We start from the raw sequence: 27,172 nt of genomic DNA, 5'->3' as shown, positions 1-27,172 counted from the left end.
TTTTGAATGAAACCGTCTTTATTAAGTAATATCAGAAAAATAAAACTCTTAATTCTCTTTACAGCAAATATATAAATCAGTGCTTTGGCCACAACTTAGAAGGCCATTTATCATAAAATATAGTTTGCTTTAAACTTGACTCAATTTGTTAAATTTATGTCATTAGTCTTCCCTACATATACATAACAGAAGTGTAGTAAAATTAGCAAATTCTTTAACTGTTGGTACAGCATAGATATTTAAGAAGCATGTATTCCATTAATTTGGTAGCGTACAGGTGCAGCTCATGTTTGATCCTTGGCCTTTGCAGTGCACAATGCGGTACATTATGAAAACATGCGTATGTGCACTTTCCCTCAACTACAAGACGGCAGCTAATCGTTTTTCAACACTGGTGAAATATACTACAAGCAAATATCACTGACAGTCTGCAGTACACCGCAACTCACCCTCTCAGTTCTGCACAGAGGAAAAAAATAATTATTTGTAAACATTTTAATATATTTATATACAGTATATAATGTAACTTCAAGTGAAATAAAAATAAATGTCTATATTTACCTGTCATTAACAATATTCCATACACAAAATATAAAGATTGGGGTTGAGAGGTTTAGGACCAATGCATTCCCCAGAAGTTAGAATAACACACCCGAGCTGCATTTACAGTCAGCCCAATCAGATCAGAGCTTTGCCAATAATTGGGCAAAATATCAGAATTCGGCTGCCTGTGTAATGCAGCCTACAGCGGACGGGAACAGGGATGAGAGGATGACAGCCGGGGTAATACTAGGTATCATCTGTCAGCAGAGAAGAGATGGGGTCAGTGCTTGGGCACATGATAAAACTCAAAACGTGAGAAGGCAGATCATATGAAGAGGTGGTACCACAGTCAGGAGGCCGTTAGTCCAATTTAACACACTAGGGTAGGTGTAGGCTAGTTAAGTTCAATGTGGGTAAAAAAAATACTGGATAATATGGCTGGAATGTCAGGAACCCAACCACCTACATAGGAGCATGAGTTGACCACAACGGAAGACCAGGTCACTACCCAAATGCATCGTCAGTCTGACCTCCTGAAGCGGAAGGTATGGGTTGAGTGATAGTGTTCAATAACATACATGCTTTCTAAAAAAAGGCCACAGGCTTTTTCTATAGAGTTCTATGGTAACACTGCGTGCCCACAAAACCGGTCGTATGTTTCAATTACTTAAGTGAAATTAGGCACGAGTTACTGTAAACAGATCATGTTTTCAAGTTGCAATGGAAAGCATGGCAGTACTGAAGTAGCACGTCCTGGTACTTCCTGTCTGTAAGCACAGCTAATAACAGACAGGGAGAAGTATTTTCTCATATAAAAAGAAAAAAGACTAACAGAAAAATAAAAGGCCCAACTAAGGCCAGGAGAGAAATAAAATGTTATAACCAACTTAAACCTTGATTCAAAGACAGTTGAACACCTAGGATAAGTTCAGTGATCCCCAAAAATGTGATACATTACATTTAAAATAAAAACACAAAGGTAGGAAGAGTATTAACATGTCAAAATAAAATAGTATTTCAGGGAATCCCATTGTTACATAGCGAGTCTGACCAGGAGGACAATACTAGGCACGTGCGTGGACCCACACACCACCCACTCTGCCCCTCTCCCCCAACCAACCCCGTCAGGGCTCAGGGCAGGCTCAGCCGTATGGCCTGGGTGACTGGTGCCTGACACACTGGGCAGATGGCCTCGGGGCTCTGGCAGATGCGGTTGGCGCATTCTATGCAGAAGAGGTTGTGTCCGCAGGGCACCAGGGCTGCGATGATCTCACTCTCCAGGCAACGGATGCATTCCTGGCCTCCTCTGCATGAGTCTGGGGGAGAGCTGGAGCTGTCACTGGAGGACGAGAAGGTGGGGCCGTAGACTGGGAACTTTTGAGACTCTGAGACGCTGAGGGAGACCCTTTGAACCCGCTGGGCCATGGGGTGTTCCAAGGCCTCTTGGAAGGCAGGGGAGAGGTGAGGTGTGCCGGAATGGCTGTCTCGGACAGGGGCCTGGCGACCACCCAACAGCTGGACACCCTGTTCCAAGTGGCTCCACACCACCTGTGGCTGCGGTGCAGGAGCAGCTGTGGTGATGGCCAGAGGGTCAAACCCAGGAGATCCCAGTGCTGCCAGCTCCTCAGACGCCAAGGGGAGCAGAGTCTCCTCAAACCAGAAGCTGGCCCCAACATTGTTGTTATTGTTGACGAAGGGGCTGGTGGGGCTGAAGTCGGCCATGCGGTTCCCCCCTCCGCCATAGTAGGAGTCAGTGGAGCCACTGCCCAGAGAGCTGGAGCTGTCGTTGCGGTAGTTGGCGGTCATGCGCACACCGCAGTTGCTGGTACGCTGGGCACTGGCAGGTGCGGCTGCGGTCGACTGCAGCCACACCCCACAGCTTCCCGCCTCGAAGCTGACGTCAGTGCCGTTGTAGTGGAAGTCGTTCTCGTCTCCTGGAATCTCCACACAGTTGCCTGTGCGTATGGCAATGTGGGCCTCGATCTCCTCTCGTGCTCTGTCCACATTCTCAGGCATGCCCGTCACCTCAAACACTGGCTCTTTGTCTCGGCTAGGAGTGACAATGTAAGTGTGTGTCTGCTGTTGGATGCGCTTGATGGTCGCCCCCTTGGGCCCAACCACCAGTCCCACCACGCGGTAGGGAACACGCACCTGGATGGTGGTTTGACCAGGTAGGGAAGGTGCAGCAGGTAGCCCTGGCCCTGCTGCAGCCATCGAACCTGCCTTGTTCCGGGAGGCTCGGATGAGGGAGAAGTGCTCAGCCGCCGAGAGGATCTCCCTCTTGGCCATGACCACATCCTCCTTCCGCCCTGTCACCACGAACACCGGCTGCTCCCCTCGCACTGGGGTCTTGATGTAGGTGTTGGTCTTTGCTCGCAATGCCTTGATCTTGCAACCTAAGAAAAAAAAAATAATACATGTTGGAAGGGAAAACCTCAGACATTAATCTTTATCCTTATAATTACAATCTTGATTTCTTACTATTGTGAAATCTGAGATGACTAACAATTCATAGCTAGAAGTCTCGCTGTAGATAGTGTTAAGTCCAATTTATACATTTTGTCATTTCCGGTTTCCTCATGGTTTTAACAACAGTCCACCATTCCCCACACAGAGAGAAATAGTAATGGCGTCTTTTTGTAGGCCTATGGGGAAGACGAATGGCGTTTTTCGATAAACGCTGAAACAAAGGTCTGTCGTAAACAGACTTAGGAGATCTTATACGTTTTGTTCTTTGAGATCATCAGCTAAAGTCACTAAGAATTCATGTAATAAAAATCAAAGGCATCAAAGGCTTCATAATTCATAAAGGTCTTGCTATTAGCTCAGATCAAAACGTATAAGATTTCCTAAACCGGTGATAACCTCAGACTTTATTTTCGGCGTTTTTTTCCAAAACACCATTCTTTCCCCATGTATTTTCCCCACAGGGATGGCTGAACGAACCAGTGACTGCTAACTTATTTCCGGGTTTTAGGACTACAAGATGGCGAGGTCTATAACAGATGCAGACAAACTATTTGCCAAACATGTTATATGGCAGTCCAGTCGATACAAAAAGTTAAGCGGATCAAAAATGTACCCCATCTATCAAAAGACAATTTGATAGATTGCTAGCAAAACTAAAATCGCGGTATATTACACCGATTTGGTAGCGATAGCTTGCTAGCTGATGTGGCATGGTAATCAACAAAGGCAAAGCAATAATTTTGGGTGCTAACTGGACAAAGCAAAGCTACCTAGGTTCGATAATTAGCATACCATGAAACTAGCTAAACGTAACTAACTAGGTAGCTAACTACTAGTAACTAGTTAACTTGAAATCCAAATATGCATCAATCACATGGATAGAGAAAGATAGCTAGAATCAACATAACGATATTTGCTTTGCCAGTTACCCAACTCTGAAATGTGGATTTGAAGTTAGCATCAGTTAGCCAGCTGTTTGTTTCCAAATTACATTTTACAATGTCAATTAACAAACTGGCAACATACATAAAAAATGTAACTCTTGCCGAATCAAGCTAGCATCCAACATACACGTCTGGCTAATTAAAATAAATAATACTAGCTAGTTTTACTCACCTTGTCTACCGACAATCTCGGCAACATGTTCTGAGCTGGGCACCGAGACACACTCTGTTGTGTTCACACTCTTCCTCCGCATGAGCAGCGATGTCTCAACTTCATAGCCAGGCTCTCCATACACAGGCGGTAAAATCATCATTCCCGTAGCCTGTTGTAGTGTGCCGTGGTCAAACTCATTGTACAGCAAGAGTGTCTCGGGCGTATCCAATCCAGGTAGCATAACAGAGCCTAGTCCCGAGCCTTGGGCCTGCACAAGCAGCGTCTTGTTGAAATCATCCTCTCCCAACACGTCTTCATTGGCTCTTTCTTCGTCCTCTTCCGTCGGTGTCGGATGGGGGTGCTGTATAGGCTGTAGGTCCAGCACGGCACCAAGCACATTGAAATGAGAGACCGGGCGTGGATGCAAAAGGCTTTCGGGTTGTTCCGTGTGTCTGTAGTGGTCATCCAGGCCTATGTCGGCGAATGCATGCACAACTAGTGGCGGGATCTCCGGCTCAGTTTCCTCGGTCTCCAACAAAGATGTGCTACTTGGCATTATGAAATTCTACCAACGACGTTATTTAACTAAATTAATACCACACGTTTAAATAGTTAGTTACTGTGGTCTGTAACTATACATTTATGAAAAAGTTATTATTAAAAGTAGCGCCCGCGCCAGTTTTACTTTGTTGTGTTTCGTCTTTTCTTCATGCACCTCTCTCAGCAGCAGAAACGGTTCCGGGACTTCTCGCGAGTTTATTCAATCTTCTTCTTGTACATTGTAGCATTCCGGACGACTGGACGATATTTTGCTGCCACCTGCAGTTGGGAAGAATGCACCGAATCAAATGGATTTGATATAAATTCCAATTCTAGGCTTTCGTGACCTTTTTTTGGAAATCAGATCGTTAAAATATTGAATTGGATATGTCTGATTTATTTGTTTCTTCCTCAAAACTATGCACAGATCATCGATCCTCAGCATTCCCCTACATAGCAACTCATGAAATGCCATTGCATGGAATACGTTGTCATTCAACATTTTATTTTGTCTTATCTATAAATTATTACTGCTCTATCAAATCACATGGGCTGGGAGCATCACAGTCACTGAGCGTCATCAAGATGCAACTGCATGACACGTGTTAAACCGCTAGATGGCATCATTGTTCTAAATAAAGGAGTCCCTCCTTTTGATATTGCCTTCCAATGAGGTAACAAACAGTTATCCTCGTAATAGCTGATACATTACAGAAGTTAATGTTTTGATTTTTTGCATGTTAGGTTCAACCACGGTGCGATAATGAACAGCTTTTAGAATCATTGTAAAGTTCCATCTCCATAATCCTTCCATTGTTCAACGGGTGAAACGCGACTCCAAACTGGCGTCGTCAGTGTCTAAGCAACGACGCACAATAACATTGTAGCACCGAAAATAAATAATATTTTTTTTGCTCCATTAGGATTTTTTTATTTTTTTTTACTAACTCCAAATTACCGAGGAAAACGACAAAAACGACGTCTACGAGGATTTCATTTGACATTTTACCGAGTTGTTTTGTCTTCGCGTCATTCCTGGTGAAAATGTATGGGCGCGCTCCTAGAGTTACCTACCTCACCGTGGGCAGCACCACGTCCGAAGTTGGGCCAGGATCATACGAGGTCATTCAATACAAAACCAAAAAATCAGGTAGGGTTGTTGATGTTTTCAAAAGGAAGTTTTAGCAACGCTTTAGGAACAAGCTCGCAAATTGTCATAATTTGTCCGTTTTTTAAATGAGTTATTATGACTGTTGCTTATCTGAAATCCATGTAGGGCAGGCCTATGGCTAAAGTGCTGTATGTATGTAGACTTATCTGCTCAGCTACTATGTTTTGTGTTTGAAGTAGCCATATTGACGCAGAATGTAGCCTTTGTTACGTTACATACATGCACAATTTGTGATTAATCCAATATTTAATCATGTTGATCTCAGATTCATAAAGTATGCTGTTCTTGAAAGCAATCGAAAATGTAATATATATACTGTTACAAGTTGTGACAGTGTATAAAATATGTTCAAAGTATGTGTATAGGTCTATATCCATTGACATTTGTCACTGTTTTGCAGATGGCTATGCTCCGTTCCTCTCACTCTCCAAACGACCCTCAATGTTCCACAGGTCCAGCAATGACAAAGCCTTGCCTGGACCGGGACAATACAACAGCTCACATAGCAAGGTAAGTCATGGATGCATCCATCCATCCAAGTGTGAATTGAATTCACTTGTCTTTCTAGCAGTCTTGTCAAATGGGTCTGAAGAATCAATGCATTGGGTTCAATTTGATTCCCAAGCTTAGATAATCATAAACCAAGGTGACATTGATCTGAACCTTGTAGGATAACATTCTGGGAGGACAAAGTCTAAAGAATCGATCAAAGCGGTTTGATGAGGTGGTGTCAGAAGTCCCGGGCCCTGGAACGTACAACGTCCGGCAGGCAGCAGGAAACACACTGAGGGGAGCTGAGAGTGAGCCTCCGGGGAAGAGACGGACTAAGGTGGTATGTGTCCCTGAGGTGTATTCACTAGAAGCAAACAGGCACAAACGAGGAGGTACCTACCTGCATTTGTCCAATAAGAAACACTTGTTTTCATAGCAAAAAAAGTTTTACACTGCGAAATGTTTTGCTACGGTGTGCCCTATTGAATACACCCATGTACTAGCCTAAGCTATTCCATCTTAGCACACTCTGTGACATACTGCAAAGATGAGTTGGGAACCATCCCAACTTGTCACTGCACATATTTTAAGTCTGTACAACAACATTTTTACTCAAATCAAATGATGCTACTTAAACCAGATGATGCAGAAGATGTAGAAAAAAAAGCCATTGAATAATTTCACTCCCACGCTATCATCTGTGATTTTTTTTAGTGCTTCCACACCCTCTTAGACATTGTGTGCTTGTGCTACAGACTTCTGGATTTGTCTATTTCTTCAGCATTTGCTGATGCCGACCGTTGATTGGGGCAGGTGTTTGTGAGAGCAGTGTTTGTGAGACGGATCCGAAAATGGTTCTTCTTACAAAACCACAATATGAAAAGCTGAGACTCTCTCAAACATGCACATGTCATTTGTTTTTCTCTATGACGCCTACAAGAGACACGAGTGGTTAGAATGTAAGAGTAAGGGTTTGTCGCCCAGGACATAGTGTCTATAATACTGTAATAAGCTCATATAGTTGCTGTCACAAATCCATACAGTTGTCGCTGAGTAGTTGGATATTCCTTTCCCACTGAGTAAACAATTTCTGTCTTTACAGCAGTCAAATAAATACATTTTGATCAGGTTTTTGCTTTTGTCAATAAAACTCATGACTGCAACTGTTTATGTTAAGTTGTTTTGTATTCTACTTGTAGCCCTGGTTGTCCTGAAAAGACGAGGGTACACTCAATGTACTTCAATGTACGGCTAAATATGAGGGCAGGGGAAGCAGATACATGGAAGTAGTGAATTTCATGTTTCCCATTCAGGAAGTGGCTGAGCATGTTAATGTGTTTCTTATGTTGTGTATTCCACTAGTGGCTTCGGGGTGTTCCTACTCGCCTCAAGTTCCTGCCACAGCCAGACATTCCTTCCATCCCGTCACCTGGGCAGGCCTTTGGCTATGAAGACAATGGACAGGGATTTCTTTGCAAGCAAAAGGCACCAGAAAAGGATGATACATTAGGACCTGCTTTCTACAACCCAGTGGTGGTAAGAGAGGAGCACGAGCACGCACACACTCACACACACACGCTCACTCGCTCACTCGCATGCTCGCTCGCTCACTCAAGTTATGACAGTGAGAGTGGTGAGAGTAAATTCATTAGTGAGTGAGTGTGTGTGTGCGTGTGTTTGCACTTACTCTGTGTGAGAGAGTTCCATTAGCAGCAGCCGATCTAATGCACCAGTGGGCCTCTTAATTTGCCCGAAAACTATTTCCATAGCTAATGATCGGAGCTCCACAAAGCACCTTGTTCATTTATTCTGGTGTCAACAAAGAGGACCATTAGTAATTATTCTTCAAGTTATATTACAATATTCACTTAAAATAATGCACCGCCCACTGGTCTGGCCTTCAATTAAACCATATTTAATTTGCTAATGACTAACCAAGTCAACAACGTCCTTGAGGTAGGTTATATCAACACTCCAGGCTGATAGAAAGAGATTAGTCAGGTAGGTTATATCAACACTCCAGGCTGATAGAAAGAGATTAGTCAGGTAGGTTATATCAACACTCCAGGCTGATAGAAAGAGATTAGTCAGGTAGGTTATATCAACACTCCAGGCTGATAGAAAGAGATTAGTCAGGTAGGTTATATCAACACTCCAGGCTGGCAGAAAGAGATTAGTCAGGTAGGTTATATCAACCTTTGAGGCTGGCAGAAAGAGATTATTCAGGTAGGTTATCCAGGCTGGCAGACAGAGATGAATCAAGTAGGAATTATATCAACACTCCAGGCTGACAGAAAGAGCTCAGTGATTTAGGGTTATCAAGAGTGCATCAATTAATTCCTTTCTTCCTCTCCCTCTCGCTCCTTGTCTTTAAGGGCTTTAAATCTCCTGACTGACATGTGTTTTTAACCACCAAGTGTATCAGGTCATGGAGTTAAGTAGCTGTCTAATGGCATTCTTTCAGAATAGGGAAAACTATGCTGATAAGACTTGTTTGGGCACCACTGATCTATTGGGTGTCTGATGAATAAACCTTTTTTTCTCCTAACTTCAATGTGCATCACAGTGTACAATTAATTTCAAAGCAGACTAAGTTACTTATATCCTGAGTTGCTTTGGTTTGCTTTAGGAGTTAGTATTTTGGTACCATTTTGTTAGACGGTATTTTTTGTTAAAGATAAGTTTGTAGTGTTCGCAAATTGGATGCAGCTTGTGTTGTTGACTGACATATTCAGTTACTGTTCGTGTGTCGCTGATTGAATTCAAACTTGCCATGTCATTCTGAACCCAAGATTACTTAGAAAAGGGCTGCTCATTTCCAGAACTGACTTTATTGTCATGCCTGTGTGTTAATAGCCCCTGTGCCATATCTCAAATGCCAGAGTAAAAGTGAGGGAGGTTGTGAAGGAAAGAGATTACTGGTCGCTGAATCTCAACTGTTCTGAAATACACTGACATTTAGTGGAAATTCATCATCCCATCTTAAAGAAAGCTAAGCAAAAAACACCATTCTAAAATAGAAACAACCCCCCCTTCCATCGTCACGGTTTTATTTCCACAGGCAGAAACCAGCTTCTCTCTGAAGTACAAAGGCGTCCATTTTGGGAAGATGACAGGGAAGCGAGGCGAGGTGAAGGGAGAAGAGTGCCCTGGACCAGGGCAATATGATCCTGAAGAGTGAGTGCTGTCTGCCTGTCCTCACATCCAACACTTCACTGCTACTAAACACGCCTAGCCTTCTCCATTCCAGTGACTCAGATCCATAGGACCACGGCAGTCACACACCTACAGTTGAAGTCGGACGTTTACATACACCTCAGCCAAATACATTTAAACTCAGTTTTTTCACAATTCCTGACATTTAATCTTAGTAAAAATTCCCTGTCTTAGTTCAGTTAGGATCACCACTTTATTTTAAGAATGTGAAATGTCAGAATACTACTAGAGAGTGATTTATTTCAGCTTTTATTTTTGGGTAGCCTTCCACAAGCTTCCCACAATAAGTTGGGTGAATTTTGTCCCATTCCTCCTGACAGAGCTGGTGTAACTGAGTCAGGTTTGAATGCCTCCTTGCTCGCACACGCTTTTTCAGTTCTGCCCACAACTTTTCTATAGGATTGAGGTCAGGACTTTGTGATGGCCACTCCAATAAACTTGACTTTGTTTTCCTTAAGCCAATTTGCCACAACTTTGGAAGTATGCTTGGGGTCATTGTCCATTTGCAAGACCCATTTGTGACCAGGCTTTAACTTCCTGTCTAATGTCTTGAGATGTTGCTTCAATATATCCACATAATTTTGCCATCTATTTTTTGAAGTCCACCAGTCCCTCCTGCAGCAAAGGACCCCCACAACGTGATGCTGCCACACCGGTGCTTCCCGGTTGGGATGGTGTTCTTCGGCTTTCAGGCCTCCCCTTTTTCCTCCAAAGATAACGATGGTGATTATGGCCAAACAGTTCTATTTTTGTTTCATCAGACGAGGACATTTCTCTAAAAAGTAAAATCTTTGTGCAGTTGCAAACCATAGTCTGTCTTTTTTATGGCGGTTTTGGAGCAGTGGCTTCTTCCTTGCTGAGCTGCCTTTCAGGTTATGTCGATACAGGACTAATTTGACTGTGGATATAGATACTTTTGACCCTGTTTACTCCAGCATCTCCAGCATCACAAGGTCCTTTGCTGTTGTTCTGGGATTGATCTGCACTTTTCGCACCAAAGTACGTTAATCTCTAGGAGACAGAACACGTCTCCTTCCTGAGCGGTATGACGGCTGTGTGGTCCAATGGTGTTTATACTTGCGTACTATTGTTTGTACAGATGAACATGGTACCTTCAGGCATTTGGAAATGGCTCCCAAGGATGAAGCAGACTTGTAGAGGTCTACAAATTTTTTTCTGAGGTCTTAGCTGATTTCTTTAGATTTTCCCATGATGTCAAGCAAAGAGGCAGTGATTTTGAAGGTAGGCCTTGAAATACATCTGCAGGTACACCTCCAATTGACTCAAATTAAGTCAATTAACCTATCAGAAGCTTCTCAAGCAATGACATACTTTTCTGGAATTTTCCAAGCTGTTTAAAGGCACAGTCAACTTAGTGTATGTAAACTTCTGACCCACTGGAATTGTGATACAGTGAATTATAAGTGAAATAATGTGTCTGTAAACAATTGTTGGAAAAATTGCTTGTGTCATGCACAAAGTAGATGTCCTAAGTGACTTGCCAAAACTATAGTTTGTTAACAAGAATTTTGTGGAGTGGTTGAAAAAACGAGTTTTAATGACTCCAACATAAGTGTATGTAAACTTCTGACTTCAACTGTATAGGCAGTTGGTACAACAGGATCAAATTCTCTGAAATGTGCATTCGTTTTCTTCCTTATCGAAATCCACTCAGGCCAAATGACAACACGGGATATACGCTCCACTATTCAGTCATTTTTGCCTCCAAAGTAAAATTAAAGTCTTTAACATTGTTTACAATGCACTTCCTGACAGTATTATTGATGGTGAGTGAGAATGAGTCTTACTAAGCACTTTTGGATATTGTGAGCATCCTCCCGACATAGTTATTTAAAAGGCTTCAACAGCTCAATAGTAGGGAGGGCACCTGCGTTCCCCCAGCCATCACATCCCCCACTCTCTTCAATTGAGCTTGGCTTGGACGTGTAAATCAGTCCTCTCCCATCCTCTCCCATCCTCTCCCATTCCCAGATAGATGTGATTAACAGGGTTGGAAACGGCCCGTAAGTAAGCATTTCACTGTTAGTCCGCAGCTGTTGTTTACGAAGCATGTGACAAATAAAATTGGATTGGATTTTGACAGGGTCATTTGGAGATGATTGACAGGGGAAATAAATCCTCCCTCCTAAAAGCTTAAGAGCTGCTGACAAATACACTTCCCATTTCCTCCACCTATCCCACGTCCGTCCGCAGGTATTCCACGACGGAGTACGAGAACGTCAATGTGAAGGGGCAGAAGAGTCGGGCCGAGCTGGTCGTCCCGCGCTACCACGAGATTGTCACCTTGCAGGAGGAGAAGAAGGTAACTCCTTAGGGGATGTGTCCATACCAGTGATGCCACGTCGCCATACTGTAACAACCCTAATCATCGTCAGCACAGTGACACCTCTAGTCTCCCTCGTCCCTCTTTCATAGTGCTACTTGATACTTGAGCATGGGACTTGGAGCATGGTCCACACCTAGACTAGACTGGAGGAGCAACACTAAGCATGTTTGAATGCACTGCGTTGAGAATGAGAGGGAGTGACCGGAATGGGGGGGAAAACACTACTGGTGACATCAGCTACCTACCCTTTCTCAAAGGGCCTTTTGGGGCTGAGGGGGGAGTGTGCTGTCTGTTCAGTGGACAGCTTTAAGGTTAAGGGAGCCTGAGGGAGGTAGGGAGGGAGGTAGGGAGGGAGGGAGGGAGGGAGGGAGGGAGGGAGGGAGGGAGGGAGGGAGGGAGGGAGGGAGGGAGGGAGGGAGGGAGGGAGGGAAGGAAGGAAGGAAGGAGAGAGGAAGGGAGGGAGAGAGGAAGGGAGGTAGGGCGAGAGGAAGGGAGGGAGGGAGGGAGGGAGGGAGGGAGGGAGGGAGGGAGGGAGGGAGGGAGGGATGGGGGCATGGAGTAAGCACTCCCAACCCTCTCCTAGTGAGACAGTAAGTCAGCACTGTGCCAATCTAGAAGCTCTGGACGGGGCCTTAGAGTGTGTTCCATCCCTGCTGGAAAGGAAACTGTTCTCTCCTAGTCCCATAAAACAGAGGAGCAGGTCTCCAACAGCAACAATCCTCAGGGACTGGAGTGTTGTAGTGTTATTCTTCTCTTCAAGATCATAGAAAGATATATTTTTCAATCTCAGATGAAACATTATTTTCATTAGTCACAACAGCTATGTGTTTGCATGTTTTTTTTCTGGAATGTCTCCAGCCTTGCTCTGGCTTTCCTCTCCTTTCCTTTCCTTTCCTTTGCTTTCCTCTCCTTTCCTTTGCTTTCCTCTCCTTTCCTTTCCTTTCCTCTCCTCTCCTCTCCTCTCCTCTCCTCTCCTCTCCTCTCCTCTCCTCTCCTCTCCTCTCCTCTCCTTTCCTTTGCTTTCCTCTCCTTTCCTTTCCTCTCCTTTCCTTTCCTTTCCTCTCCTCTCCTTTCCTTTGCTTACCTCTCCTTTCCTTTCCTTTCCTCTCCTCTCCTTTCCTCTCCTTTCCTTTCCTTTCCTTTCCTTTCCTCTCCTTTCCTTTCCTCTCCTTTCCTTTCCTCTCCTTTCCTTTCCTCTCCTTTCCTTTCCTTTCCTTTCCTCTCCTCTCCGTTCCTTTGCTTTCCCTATCTGTGTATTCCTCCCCTTCTCTCCCCTTTCCTTTCCTCTCCTCTCCTCTCCTCTCCTCTCCTCTCCTCTCCTCTCCTCTCCTCTCCTCTCCTCTCCTCTTCTCCCCTTTCCTCTCCTCTCCTTTCCTTTGCTTTCCTCTCCTTTCCTTTCCTTTCCTCTCCTCTCCTTTCCTCTCCTTTCCTTTCCTTTCCTTTCCTTTCCTTTCCTTTCCTTTCCTCTCCTTTCCTTTCCTCTCCTTTCCTTTCCTCTCCTCTCCTTTCCTTTCCTCTCCTTTCCTTTCCTTTCCTTTCCTCTCCTCTCCGTTCCTTTGCTTTCCCTATCTGTGTATTCCTCCCCTTCTCTCCCCTTTCCTCTCCTCTCCTCTCCTCTCCTCTCCTCTCCTCTCCTCTCCTCTCCTCTCCTCTCCTCTTCTCCCCTTTCCTCTCCTCTCCTTTCCTTTGCTTTCCCTATCTGTGTATTCCTCCCCTTCTCTCCCCTTCTCTCCCCTTTTCTCTCCTCTCCTCTCCTTTCCCTTGCTTTCCCTATCTGTGTTTCTTCCTCCCCTCTTCTCTCCTCCCCCTCTCCCCCTCTCCTCTCATTTTCTCTCCTCTCCTCTCATTTCCTCTTTTTTCCTTTCCCCATGTCTTTCCAGTGAAATGCTTATTTTATGCGTGACACTGTCGTGTTCTACTTTCAACTTCCTGTCCCAGTTATATCATGAACCACTAGAGGGCATTCAAGCTTCACATTTGGACGGAGCTTGTGCACCTGCTAATACAATGTGATCAGTGTTCCAGGGTGAAGTTTCTCCAAGGTTACAGGTCTAGGAACAGCTTCCCTCCCTGAATCCTAACATTAAGCATTAGTTGGGTAAATACAAAACTGATCCAAGATCATCATCTAGGGGCAACTTCAATCTACTCCGTGACCTGCAAATGAACTTGAATGCACAAATGTGGTATATATATTGGTAGCTTGGTAATGATTATTGATGGTGTTCTAATAGGCTGGAGGAATTACATGTGACACTTATTAAAGTTGGTATAGATGTTGGTAGCTTGGTAATGATGCTTGATGGTGTTCTAATAGGCTGGAGGAATTACATGTGACACTTATTAAAGGTGGTATAGATGTTGGTAGCTTGATAATGATGCTTGATGGTGTTCTAATAGGCTGGATGGAATTACTGTACACGTGATATATTCATTTAAGGTGGTATATATATTGATTGGTAGCTTGATAATGATGCTTGATGGTGTTCTAATAGGCTGGAGGAATTACATGTGACACACTTATTAAAGGGGTGTTTGACTTTTATACCTCCCTTTATTTCCAGGAGGAAGGCTACAGAAATGATACCTTCAACTATTTATTAAATCTTTACACGTTTATTACAACTTAACACATATGTATAGTACGTATATTATATTGCAGTTAAAGAACACAGAAACGACAATAGAATTAGTACATCAGAACAAACAGTCCAAGTTGCCTCCGTCTTTTTGGACTGTGTACCTCAGACCAATGTGTTTTGCGGTGAGGGGAGGTGCGGTATGGTCAGACTGGGGTGTGTGTGTGGCTGCCCCACGATGTGTGTCCCCTGCTGTGGGATCCCTCAGTGTTGTCTGGGCTTCCATCCATCATCATTAGAGAGGGGCGGGCACGGCACCCCCCCCCCCCGGCAGATGGGTAATTATTAGTACGGACACACACCATGGACACCCAAGGAATTACTCAATTCAGTTGAAGTCACTGAATTCAGAATTCAGATTTTAAATAAGTAGCTTCTCCTTTTCAGTTTATCAGGTCTATTATTGAATTGGAATTTCAGTTTACTTTCTGAATTTACAGACTTGGATTGGAATTGAACCCCAACCCTGCACTGTATACTGTCATCTCCATTTCAATTCAGTCAATTCATTAATGGGAAAATTCACCAATGCTTTTCAAGGAGAAGGGTAAAAAATGGCATTCAAATTGAACAGACCCCAGCCCTGGATACCTACAGAGGTCTACGAAGACCTCTCCGTAGGTCTACTTATGCCCATGGTTTATTTATTTATTTTACCTTTATTTAACTAGGCAAGTCAGTTAAGAACAAATTCTTATTTTCAATGGCGGCCTAGGAACAGTGGGTTAACTGCCTGTTCAGAACGACAGATTTGTACCTTGTCAGCTCGGGGATTTGAACTTGCAACCTTCCGGTTACTAGTCCACCACTCTAACCACTCTAGCCCCAAATGGCAACCAGTTCCTTTTATAGTCTCACTGATGACCAGAGCCCACAGGACACATATACAGGAGGCTGTAGGATTGGATGTGCTGGCTGGAGGTATTCTGCTGTGGAACGTAGGCAGTGACAGTCTTTAGTTGACCTCTAAAGAGTTGGCAGCAGACTTCTAGAAACAGAAGCTGCACGCACAGCGACCACATTCATTCTTCCAGACATCATTATTCCTCACCGCTTCCAATGTGTTTGCCCACCAAAGAGGTGTGTGTGTGTGTGTGTGTGTGTATGTGTGTTTTTATATGTGTGTGTGTGTGTGCTTGCTTAGTGTACAAATGTTCCTCTGAGTGTATGTTTGCTTACTTTGTGTGCAGCTTGGTTTCTCAGTGTGTGTGTTTATATGTCTGTGTAGAGGACATGTGGGACTCTAATGGTCTCTATATCATGTAGCAGTGTGGAGGACATGTGGGACTCTAATGGTCTCTACATCATGTAGCAGTGTAGAGGACATATGGGACTAATGGTCTCTACATCATGTAGCAGTGTGGAGGACATGTGGGACTCTAATGGTCTCTACATCATGTAGCAGTGTAGAGGACATGTGGGACTCTAATGGTCTCTACATCATGTAGCAGTGTGGAGGACATGTGGGACTCTAATGGTCTCTACATGTAGCAGTGTGGAGGACATGTGGGACTCTAATGGTCTCTACATCATGTAGCAGTGTAGAGGACATGTGGGACTCTAATGGTATCTACATCATGTAGCAGTGTGGAGGACATGTGGGACTCTAATGGTCTCTACATCATGTAGCAGTGTGGAGGACATGTGGGACTCTAATGGTCTCTACATCATGTAGCAGTGTGGAGGATATGTGGGACATGGCTCCTGGGGAGGGTGAAAGGGCCACTATGGGGAGGACTTCATTCTAATGGCCCACTCCACTCCCCTCACTGCAACCCAGGCATGCATCCCAAATGGCATCTTATTCTCTAGATAGTGCACCAGGCCCTGGTCAATAGTAGTAAAAAGGGAATACCCTACCATTTGGGATGGGGCGCTACTAATGTCTAATCAGAGGTAGGTTATTCTTCTTCTGACATCCCTCACTTAGTCTCCATCTCCGCCCGCTCGAAATGTTCATCGTCATAATTGACTCTTCTACTTTTCTCACCTCTGCAGTCCTCACCTCTGCAGTCCTCACCTCTGCAGTCCTCACCTCTGCTGTCCTCACCTCTGCAGTCCTCACGTCTACAGTCCTCACCTCTAAAGTCCTCACCTCTGTAGTCCTCACCTCTGTAGTCCTCACCTCTGTAGTCCTCACATCTGTAGTCTTCACCTCTGCAGTCCTCACCTCTGCAGTCCTCACCTCTGCAGTCCTCACCTCTGCAGTCCTCACCTCTGTAGTCCTCACCTCTGCAGTCCTCACCTCTGCAGTCCTCAGCTGGAAGGGCTCAGATGGCATCCAAAATCACCAAGCTACTCTATCTTCCGCTCTCCCTCTTGGGATAAACCAATAACTCAATTCAATTCAAGGGGCTTTATTGGCATGGGAAACACATGTTAACATTGCCAAAGCAATTGGAGTAGATAATATACAAAAGTGAAATAAACAATAAAAAATGAACAGTAAACATTACACTCACAGAAGTTCCAAAAGAATAAAGACATTACAAATGTCATATTATGTATATATACATTGCTGTAACGATGTACAAATGGTTAAAGTACAAAAGGGAAAATAAATATAAATATGGGTTGTATTTACAATGGTGTTTGTTCTTCACTGGTTGCCCTTGTGGCAATAGGTCACAAATCTTGCAGCTGTGATGGCACACTGTGGTATTTCACCCAATAGATATGGGAGTTTATCTCTCTCTCTCTCTCTCTCTCTCTCTCTCTCTCTCTCCCTCTCTCTCTCTCTCTGTCTCTCTACCTCTGTCTGTCTCTCTCTCTCTCTCTCAATTAAATTCAATTAAATTCAAGGGGCTTTATTGGCATGGGAAACATGTGTTAACATTGCCAAAGCAAGTGAGGTAGATAATATACAAAAGTGAAATAAACAATAAAAATGAACAGTAAACATTACACATACAGAAGTTTCAAAACAATAAAGACATTACAAATGTCATATTATATATATCTATCTCTCTGTCTCTGTCTCTCTATCTCTCTGTGTCTCCCTCTCTCTCTGTATGTCTCTCTCTCTCTCTGTCTCTCTCTCTGTCTCTCTGTCTCTGTCTCTCTCTCTTTCTCTGTGTCTCTCTGTCTCTATATGTCTGTAGGGAGTGCCAGGTCCAGGCCAGTACCACATCAGGAGTCAGTTTGAGAAGCCGAGCAGCCCGTACGGCAATCTACCTGTCTTCAGCCCTCCTTTCCTCTCTCAGGCGCAGGTACAGTAAATACAACACACCATCCTGAATCACAACATACCATCCTGAAAAACAGCACACCATCCTGAATCACAACACACCATCCTGAATCACAACAGACCATCCTGAATCACAACAGATCATCCTGAATCACAACACACCTTCCTGAATCACAACACACCATCCTGAATCACAACACACCATCCTGAATCACAACAGACCATCCTGGATCACAACACACTATCCTGAATCATAACACACCATCCTGAAACACAACACATCATCCTAAATCACAACAGACCATCCTGAATCACAACAGACCATCCTGAATCACAACAGACCATCCTGTATAACAACAGACCATCCTGTATAACAACAGACCATCCTGAATCACAACACACCATCCTGAATCACAACACACCATCCTGAAACACAACAGACCATCCTGAAACACAACAGACAATCCTGAATCACAACAGACCATCCTGAAAAACAGCACACCATCCTAAATCACAACAGACCATCCTGAATCACAACACACCATCCTGAATCACAACAGACTATCCTGAATAACAACATACCTTCCTGAATCACAACAGACCATCCTGAATCACAACACACCATCCTGAATCACAACAGACCATCCTGAATCACAACAGACCATCCTGAATCACAACACACCATCCTGAATCACAACAGACCATCCTGAATAACAACATACCTTCCTGAATCACAACAGACCATCCTGAATCACAACACACCATCCTGAATCACAACACACCATCCTGAATCACAACAGACCATCCTGAAAAACAACACACCATCCTGAATCACAACACACCATCCTGAATCACAACAGACCATCCTGAATTACAACAGACCATCCTGAATCACAACACAATATCCTGAATCATAACACACCATCCTGAAAAACAGCACACCATCCTAAATCACAACAGACCATCCTGAATCACAACACACCATCCTGAATCACAACAGACCATCCTGAACACAACAGACCACCCTGAATCACAACAGACCACCCTGAATCACAACAGACCATCCTGAATCACAACACACCATCCTGAATCACAACAGACCATCCTGAAAAACAACACACCATCCTGAAAAACAACACACCATCCTGAATCACAACAGACCATCCTGAATTACAACAGACCATCCTGAATCACAACACAATATCCTGAATCATAACACACCATCCTGAAAAACAGCACACCATCCTAAATCACAACAGACCATCCGGAATCACAACAGACCATCCTGAATCACAACACACCATCCTGAATCACAACACACCATCCTGAATCACAACAGACCATCCTGAACACAACAGACCACCCTGAATCACAACAGACCATCCTGAATCACAACAGACCATCCTGAATCACAACAGACCATCCTGAATCACAACACACCATCCTGAATCACAACAGACCATCCTGAATAACAACATACCTTCCTGAATCACAACAGACCATCCTGAATCACAACACACCATCCTGAATCACAACACACCATCCTGAATCACAACACACCATCCTGAATCACAACAGACCATCCTGAAAAACAACACACCATCCTGAATCACAACACACCATCCTGAATCACAACAGACCATCCTGAATTACAACAGACCATCCTGAATCACAACACAATATCCTGAATCATAACACACCATCCTGAAACACAACACATCATCCTAAATCACAACAGACCATCCTGAATCACAACAGACCGTCCTGAATCGCAACAGACCATCCTGAATCGCAACAGACCATCGTGAAATACAACAGACCATCCTGAATCACAACACACCATCCTGAAACACAACAGACCATCCTGAATCACAACAGACCATCCTGAATCACAACAGACCATCCTGAATCACAACAGACCATCCTGAATCACAACAGACCATCCTGAATCACAACACACCATCCTGAATCACAACACACCATCCTGAAACACAACAGACCATCCTGAAACACAACAGACCATCCTGAAACACAACAGACCTTCCTGAAACACAACAGACCTTCCTGAAACACAACAGACCATCCTGAAACACAACAGACCATCCTGAATCACAACACACCATCCTGAATCACGACAGACCATCCTGAAAAACAACACACCATCCTGAATCACAACAGACCATCCTGAATCACAACAGACCATCCTGAATTACAACAGACCATCCTGAATCACAACACACTATCCTGAATCATAACACACCATCCTGAAACACAACGCATCATCCTAAATCACAACAGACCATCCTGAATCACAACAGACCGTCCTGAATCGCAACAGACCATCCTGAATCACAACAGACCATCGTGAAATACAACAGACCATCCTGAATCACAACACACCATCCTGAATCACAACAGACCATCCTGAATCACAACAGACCATCCTGAATCACAACATACCTTCCTGAATCACAACACACCATCCTGAATCACAACACACCATCCTGAAACACAACAGACCATCCTGAAACACAACAGACCTTCCTGAAACACAACAGACCTTCCTGAAACACAACAGACCACCTTGAAACACAACAGACCATCCTGAAACACAACAGACCATCCTGAATCACAACACACCATCCTGAATTACAGCACACCATCCTGAAAAACAGCACACCGTCCTAAATCACAACAGACCATCCTGAATCACAACACACCATCCTGAATCACAACAGACCATCCTGAATCACAACAGACCATCCTGAATCACAACAGACCATCCTGAATCACAACAGACCATCCTGAATCACAACAGACCATCCTGAATCACAACACACCATCCTGAATCACAACAGACCATCCTGAATCAGAACAGACCATCCTGAATCACAACATACCTTCCTGAATCACAACACACCATCCTGAATCACAACAGACCATCCTGAAACACAACAGACCATCCTGAAACACAACAGACCATCCTGAATCACAACAGACCATCCTGAATCACAACAGACCATCCTGAATCACAACACACCATCCTGAATCACAACACACCATCCTGAAAAACAGCACACCCTCCTAAATCACAACAGACCATCCTGAATCACAACACACCATCCTGAATCACAACACACCATCCTGAATCACAACAGACCATCCTGAATCACAACACACCATCCTGAATCACAACAGACCATCCTGAAAAACAACACACCATCCTGAATCACAACAGACCATCCTGAATTACAACAGACCATCCTGAATCACAACACACCATCCTGAATCACAACAGACCACCTGAATCACAACACACCATCCTGAAACACAACAGACCATCCTGAAACACAACAGACCATCCTGAAACACAACAGACCTTCCTGAAACACAACAGACCTTCCTGAAACACAACAGACCATCCTGAAACACAACAGACCATCCTGAATCACAACACACCATCCTGAATCACGACAGACCATCCTGAAAAACAACACACCATCCTGAATCACAACAGACCATCCTGAATCACAACAGACCATCCTGAATTACAACAGACCATCCTGAATCACAACACACTATCCTGAATCATAACACACCATCCTGAAACACAACACATCATCCTAAATCACAAGACCATCCTGAATCACAACAGACCGTCCTGAATCGCAACAGACCATCCTGAATCACAACAGACCATCGTGAAATACAACAGACCATCCTGAATCACAACACACCATCCTGAATCACAACAGACCATCCTGAATCACAACAGACCATCCTGAATCACAACATACCTTCCTGAATCACAACACACCATCCTGAATCACAACACACCATCCTGAAACACAACAGACCATCCTGAAACACAACAGACCTTCCTGAAACACAACAGACCTTCCTGAAACACAACAGACCACCTTGAAACACAACAGACCATCCTGAAACACAACAGACCATCCTGAATCACAACACACCATCCTGAATTACAGCACACCATCCTGAAAAACAGCACACCGTCCTAAATCACAACAGACCATCCTGAATCACAACACACCATCCTGAATCACAACAGACCATCCTGAATCACAACAGACCATCCTGAATCACAACAGACCATCCTGAATCACAACACACCATCCTGAATCACAACAGACCATCCTGAATCAGAACAGACCATCCTGAATCACAACATACCTTCCTGAATCACAACACACCATCCTGAAACACAACAGACCATCCTGAATCACAACAGACCATCCTGAATCACAACAGACCATCCTGAATCACAACAGACCATCCTGAATCACAACAGACCATCCTGAATCACAACACACCATCCTGAATCACAACACACCATCCTGAAAAACAGCACACCCTCCTAAATCACAACAGACCATCCTGAATCACAACACACCATCCTGAATCACAACACACCATCCTGAATCACAACAGACCATCCTGAATCACAACACACCATCCTGAATCACAACAGACCATCCTGAAAAACAACACACCATCCTGAATCACAACAGACCATCCTGAATTACAACAGACCATCCTGAATCACAACACACCATCCTGAATCACAACAGACCACCCTGAAACACAACAGACCATCCTGAAACACAACAGACCATCCTGAAACACAACAGGCCATCCTGAAACACAACCGACCATCCTGAAACACAACCGACCATCCTGAACACAACAGACCATCCTGAATCACAACAGACCATCCTGAATCACAACACACATCCCGAAAAACAGCACACCATCCTAAATCACAACAGACCACCCTGAAACACAACAGACCATCCTGAATCACAACACAACAGACCATCCTGAACACAACTGACCATCCTGAAACACAACAGACCATCCTGAATCACAACAGACTGAATCACAACAGACCATCATGAACACAACACACCATCCTGAATCACAACAGACCATCCTGAATCACAACAGACCACCCTGAAACACAACAGACCACCCTGAAACACAACAGACCACCCTGAAACACAACAGACCACCCTGAAACACAACAGACCATCCTGAATCGCAACAGACCATCCTGAATCACAACAGACCATCCTGAATCGTGACCGTAACTAAACTAATGTGCGTCCAATAAGGCAACCTAGGGAGGGCCCTGGTCAAAAGTAGTGCACTACATAGGGAATAGGCTGCACTACTTTTGACTAGGGATCCCATGCGAGAGCGTGTGCAAGTGTATACTTTGAGAGAAGGGTGGAGAATGGGCACCGACTCAGCCACGGTTGCCACTTTGGCTTCCTGTGGTGTGAAGCAGTCTGTCAGACACACCATGTGATGGACCCTCGGACAAGACACCATTGTAAGCCCTTTTGACCAGAGTCCTCTCTGTTTTAGGGACAGATGGAAGGTTATATCAGTGTACTATCTTAGGATCCGTTGGAGTTCAACTCAGCTATCAGTATACAGTACAATTGACTATTTCATTTTCATTCAGGTTCAATCTACATCCTAAATATATAGTCCACTTCCTCCGTCCCCCATCTCCCGTCGATCCTCCAGGAGGCACAGAAACGGCCATTCACATTCCTCATTGGTAGTTCCATGGTGAGGCACATCTCGGTTTCTGGTGCAAAAACCCTGTGCTACCCCGGAGGCTATGGTGAAGGATATCACAGGGTTTATTCCGTGTGTCCAGCCAAGGGCTGCTGCTGCGTAGTGCATGTGGGATTAAATGATATCAAAAGGGTAAATCAGAGAAAATGAAACAGGATTTTATTGAGCTGATCAACACCCTGAAAGGCTCAGAAAAAGCAGCCGATTATCTCTGGCCCCGTGCCGTCGCTGGGTGGTGGCTGTGAAATGTTCAGCAGGAATCTTAGCTCTTCATATCTGGCTTAAAAACTACCACCACTCTGTTGGCACAACTGTTATTAACAATTTCAACACTTTTTGGAAACAAAAGATGCTCTACAAAGATGATGGACACAAACCATCTAGGAGTCTGGACCCTCTCTTCACATTTCTCGGCTGCGTTAAGATATTGACTCAGAGACAGACCAAGCCCCGCTCAGGTAATACCTCCCATCCTCTCTAAGCGTTATCGTCGTACTGTTGTCTATACTGCCAGGGGTGTTGTCAGTTGTAATCTTGTACCAATCAATTTTAACTCCACTCTTAGATCTGCTATTGTTAGCTCAAAAGAGATGCCCACTGTGTTCTGCTCACCCAGTACTATTAGTTGAAATGTGAATTGCATAAACTTGAACAACCCCTCATTTTTCAAATCACGTAGAGAACTTTGGCTGTTGCACGATGGCAACCAAACCCCATGTAAGTCAGTTTATAACATTCCATCATTGGTTACTCTGAGAGGTCCTCATATTGAAATAGGCTGAGGTCTCAGGCCCTATGGTGCCAATCTTCTACTCTCTCCTCTACTACTAATAGGGATAGACCAAATGGTGCAGTCCTAGGCAATCTTATAGCCATACCAACTATATCAATATCAGCCATCAGACAGGGCCTGAAACCACCTATTGAACATAGCTTGTTTGAGTTGGAGACTCCATGTGAATAAAATATTTGTAAAAGGACTTTGGGTTGATGCATCTGAACATTAGGAGCTTACATCCTAAACTGGATTACATCAAGATTATGGCGATACAGATGTGTCCGGACATTCTGGTATTGGCTGATACTTAGATCCCTGGGGACATTCTGGTATTGGCTGATACTTAGATCCCTGGGGACATTCTGGTATTGGCTGATACTTAGATCTCTGGGGACATTCTGGTATTGGCTGATACTTCGATCTCTGGGGACATTCTGGTATTGGCCGATACTTAGATCTCTGGGGACATTCTGGTATTGGCTGATACTTAGATCTCTGGGGACATTCTGGTATTGGCTGATACTTAGATCTCTGGGGACATTCTGGTATTGGCTGATACTTAGATCTCTGGGGACATTCTGGTATTGGCTGATACTTAGATCTCTGGGGACATTCTGGTATTGGCCGATACTTAGATCTCTGGGGACATTCTGGTATTGGCTGATACTTAGATCTCTGGGGACATTCTGGTATTCATATTGAGGGTTGTGATGTGTTCAGAGCTGACAGACAGGGTAGAGGTGTTGGAGTGGCCATTCTTATTGGAAATGATTTATCTGTCTCTTTACTGACATTTTTAAGCCTTTGTTTGAGGGAAAATGTATCCATAACTGTTATAAGGGTCTTATCTTCCTCCCTCAGCTAACCTTTGTGCACTCGAGGAGTTAATTAGTTTGGTGTCTTCTTTTACTAAATCGGAAGATATTAAATGATGATTGGGAAATGCAGGCTTCAGACAAGCAAAAATAAATGTGCAATGATCTAAACCTAACCCAGCTGATGACTACGCCTTCACGGCCCAACCCTAAATATCCTTCAAGGTCAGCTCTGATTGATCTTATCTTAACTGAAATATGTTTCTACTGGTGTCTTTGCCCAGGATATTAGTGACCATTGCCCAGTTGTTTGTGTTAGAAATGTGAGAATACACCATTTCTAAACCTCGTGTCGTCACGAAGAGGAACTTTAAAAAGTTCAGCAAAAATGTATTTTTAACATGATCTTTATTTTAGTGACCTTGACTGTATTTCACAGGACCCGATTTAGCTTTCAGACTATTGTGGATAATCATGCTCCCTTCAAAGAATTAAGGTGTAAAGGTAGATGGAATGCCTGGTACACTCTGGTAATTATCAGAAGTCACTCATTAAAAGAGATCACGCTTGTGTCAAGGCCAGGAACACAGGACTTAGGCCCGGACTGGCAAGCTTTTAAGCAACTGAGGAATCACTGTGTAAGACAAATCTGAAAGGCTAAATCTGATTATTATGTAACCTCTCTTTCTCATTGTAATGGGAACCCTGCTAAATTCTGGATAACTGTCAAATCCCTGAAGGGTTCTACTTCCTCCTTTCTGCCACAACAAATTAATTCAGACACTGGCCTCATTATGGGAAAAAATGCCATTATTAATGCATTTAATCATAATTTTATTTCAGCGGGCTCTCTCTTTGCAATAACTTCTAAGCTTATTCACAATGATACTGGGCTGGATACTGATTGGGGGAAACTTTCTGAATGATCAGAGAAATGATAGTCAAAGCTTTTCTTTTAGGTTATTTACAGAAAAATAAGTCCTGGATGCTTTGCTAGCAATAAACAACCAGAATTGGATCCTGGTCTTCTTAAGTGTGCAGAGCCCATCATTGTTGGCTCAATAACCCACATTAGTTATTTATCATTGTTATCAGGAAATATTCCTAAAGTATGGAAATCAGCTCTTGTGCTGCCACTTCATAAGGACGGGGATAGTAGAGATCTTAATCATTATCGCCCCATTTCAAGGCTTCTTTGTCTAGCTAAGATTCTAGAATCCTTGGTAAATGTACAACTTTGCTCTTTTTTTATCTGAGAAATGTATTTAGAATGTAAACCAATCAGGGTTTAGTCCTGGACATAGCACTAATACAGCTACCACTTTAGTAGTTAATGATCTTGTCAAAGCTTTACACACTAAAATGAAAAGTGCTGTTTTGTTTGTGGACCAGTCAAAACTCTTGAAACTCACGCTATTTTATTGACTACGTTGTCCTCGATAGGCTTGAGCTCTGACGCCTGTTCATGGTTTCATGATTATCTTAGTGACAGAACTCAGACCAGCGTGATTGATGAGGTTAAGTCTGAATTTCTTGACGTGCATAAAGATGTATCACAGGGGTCGATTTTGGAATCTGGGCCCAGATTCACAAAACCTTCTTAATTGCCATTTCTTCCCCCCTTAACTATAGACTTATGAAGAAAGTTAAGCAAAGTTGCTATTCTTCAAAAAGGTTACGGGACATGTTCTTGCGTTATTTCTTATGTTTCTCCTTAAGCAAAAAGTTAAGAGGAAATAAGATTCTTGAAAATAAAGTTATTGGATTGTTTTCTTGATTCCAAGATAGCTAAACCCTTGTCTTAAACTGAGGGCAGTGAGAGAAAACAGCTCATCAAAGCAATTTAACATGTTTAATTCACTCACAAACTTAATCTGAAAGTTTCAGTATTGATTATTTTAAACCCAAGAACATGTTTTTAAAACAGTAATCTCAGTAAGAAAATGCTAATATCAGTTGACTAGCAACAAACATCTTAAGAAAACAGTTAAGAAATTTGTAAGAAGATATTTGAGAAGTGCTTAAGAAAATCAGCAAATCTTAAAATATTGTTGAGGTATTGTTGATATTGTTTTTTCTTAAGAAACTTCTTAAGTTTTTGCATTATAAGTGTTTTGTGAATCTGGGCCAAGTTCTCTTCACAAATTGTAAACTTCATCTATATAAGGATGATAGTATTATGTATGCTATTGCCCCGACTGTTGATCTGGCTGTGTCAAAACTACAGTGAGATTTTATAGCTATGCATGAATCCCTTGCTGATT

General features: G+C 43.5%; 2 protein-coding genes across 2 annotated transcripts in view; one reads left to right on the top strand and one right to left on the bottom strand.

Moving 5' to 3' along the window:
* LOC110525237 (RNA-binding protein MEX3B) lies at positions 1–4,930 on the bottom strand. Its single transcript, XM_021605212.2, has 2 exons — positions 4,129–4,930; positions 1–2,939 (listed from the first exon to the last, which is right to left on the bottom strand). The coding sequence occupies exons 1-2, from the start codon at positions 4,664–4,666 to the stop codon at positions 1,675–1,677; spliced, it is 1,803 nt and encodes a 600-aa protein (XP_021460887.2). The 5' UTR covers positions 4,667–4,930; the 3' UTR covers positions 1–1,674.
* Positions 4,931–5,314: 384 nt separating this feature from the next.
* The window catches only part of stpg2 (sperm-tail PG-rich repeat containing 2), a 71,365-nt gene continuing 49,507 nt past the window's right edge, over positions 5,315–27,172 (top strand). The window contains exons 1-7 of the mRNA XM_036979375.1: positions 5,315–5,800; positions 6,222–6,331; positions 6,492–6,653; positions 7,676–7,849; positions 9,375–9,490; positions 11,744–11,852; positions 17,617–17,724. Coding sequence (XP_036835270.1) covers positions 5,695–5,800; positions 6,222–6,331; positions 6,492–6,653; positions 7,676–7,849; positions 9,375–9,490; positions 11,744–11,852; positions 17,617–17,724 — 885 coding nt within the window. The 5' untranslated portion in view covers positions 5,315–5,694. The remainder of the gene's footprint in view (positions 5,801–6,221; positions 6,332–6,491; positions 6,654–7,675; positions 7,850–9,374; positions 9,491–11,743; positions 11,853–17,616; positions 17,725–27,172) is intronic.

Source organism: Oncorhynchus mykiss, chromosome 6, assembly GCF_013265735.2.
Source record: "Oncorhynchus mykiss isolate Arlee chromosome 6, USDA_OmykA_1.1, whole genome shotgun sequence".
Classification (NCBI taxonomy): domain Eukaryota; kingdom Metazoa; phylum Chordata; class Actinopteri; order Salmoniformes; family Salmonidae; genus Oncorhynchus; species Oncorhynchus mykiss.
Note: the sequence above shows the minus strand (reverse complement) of the source record. Positions and strands in the feature narration are given on the sequence as shown.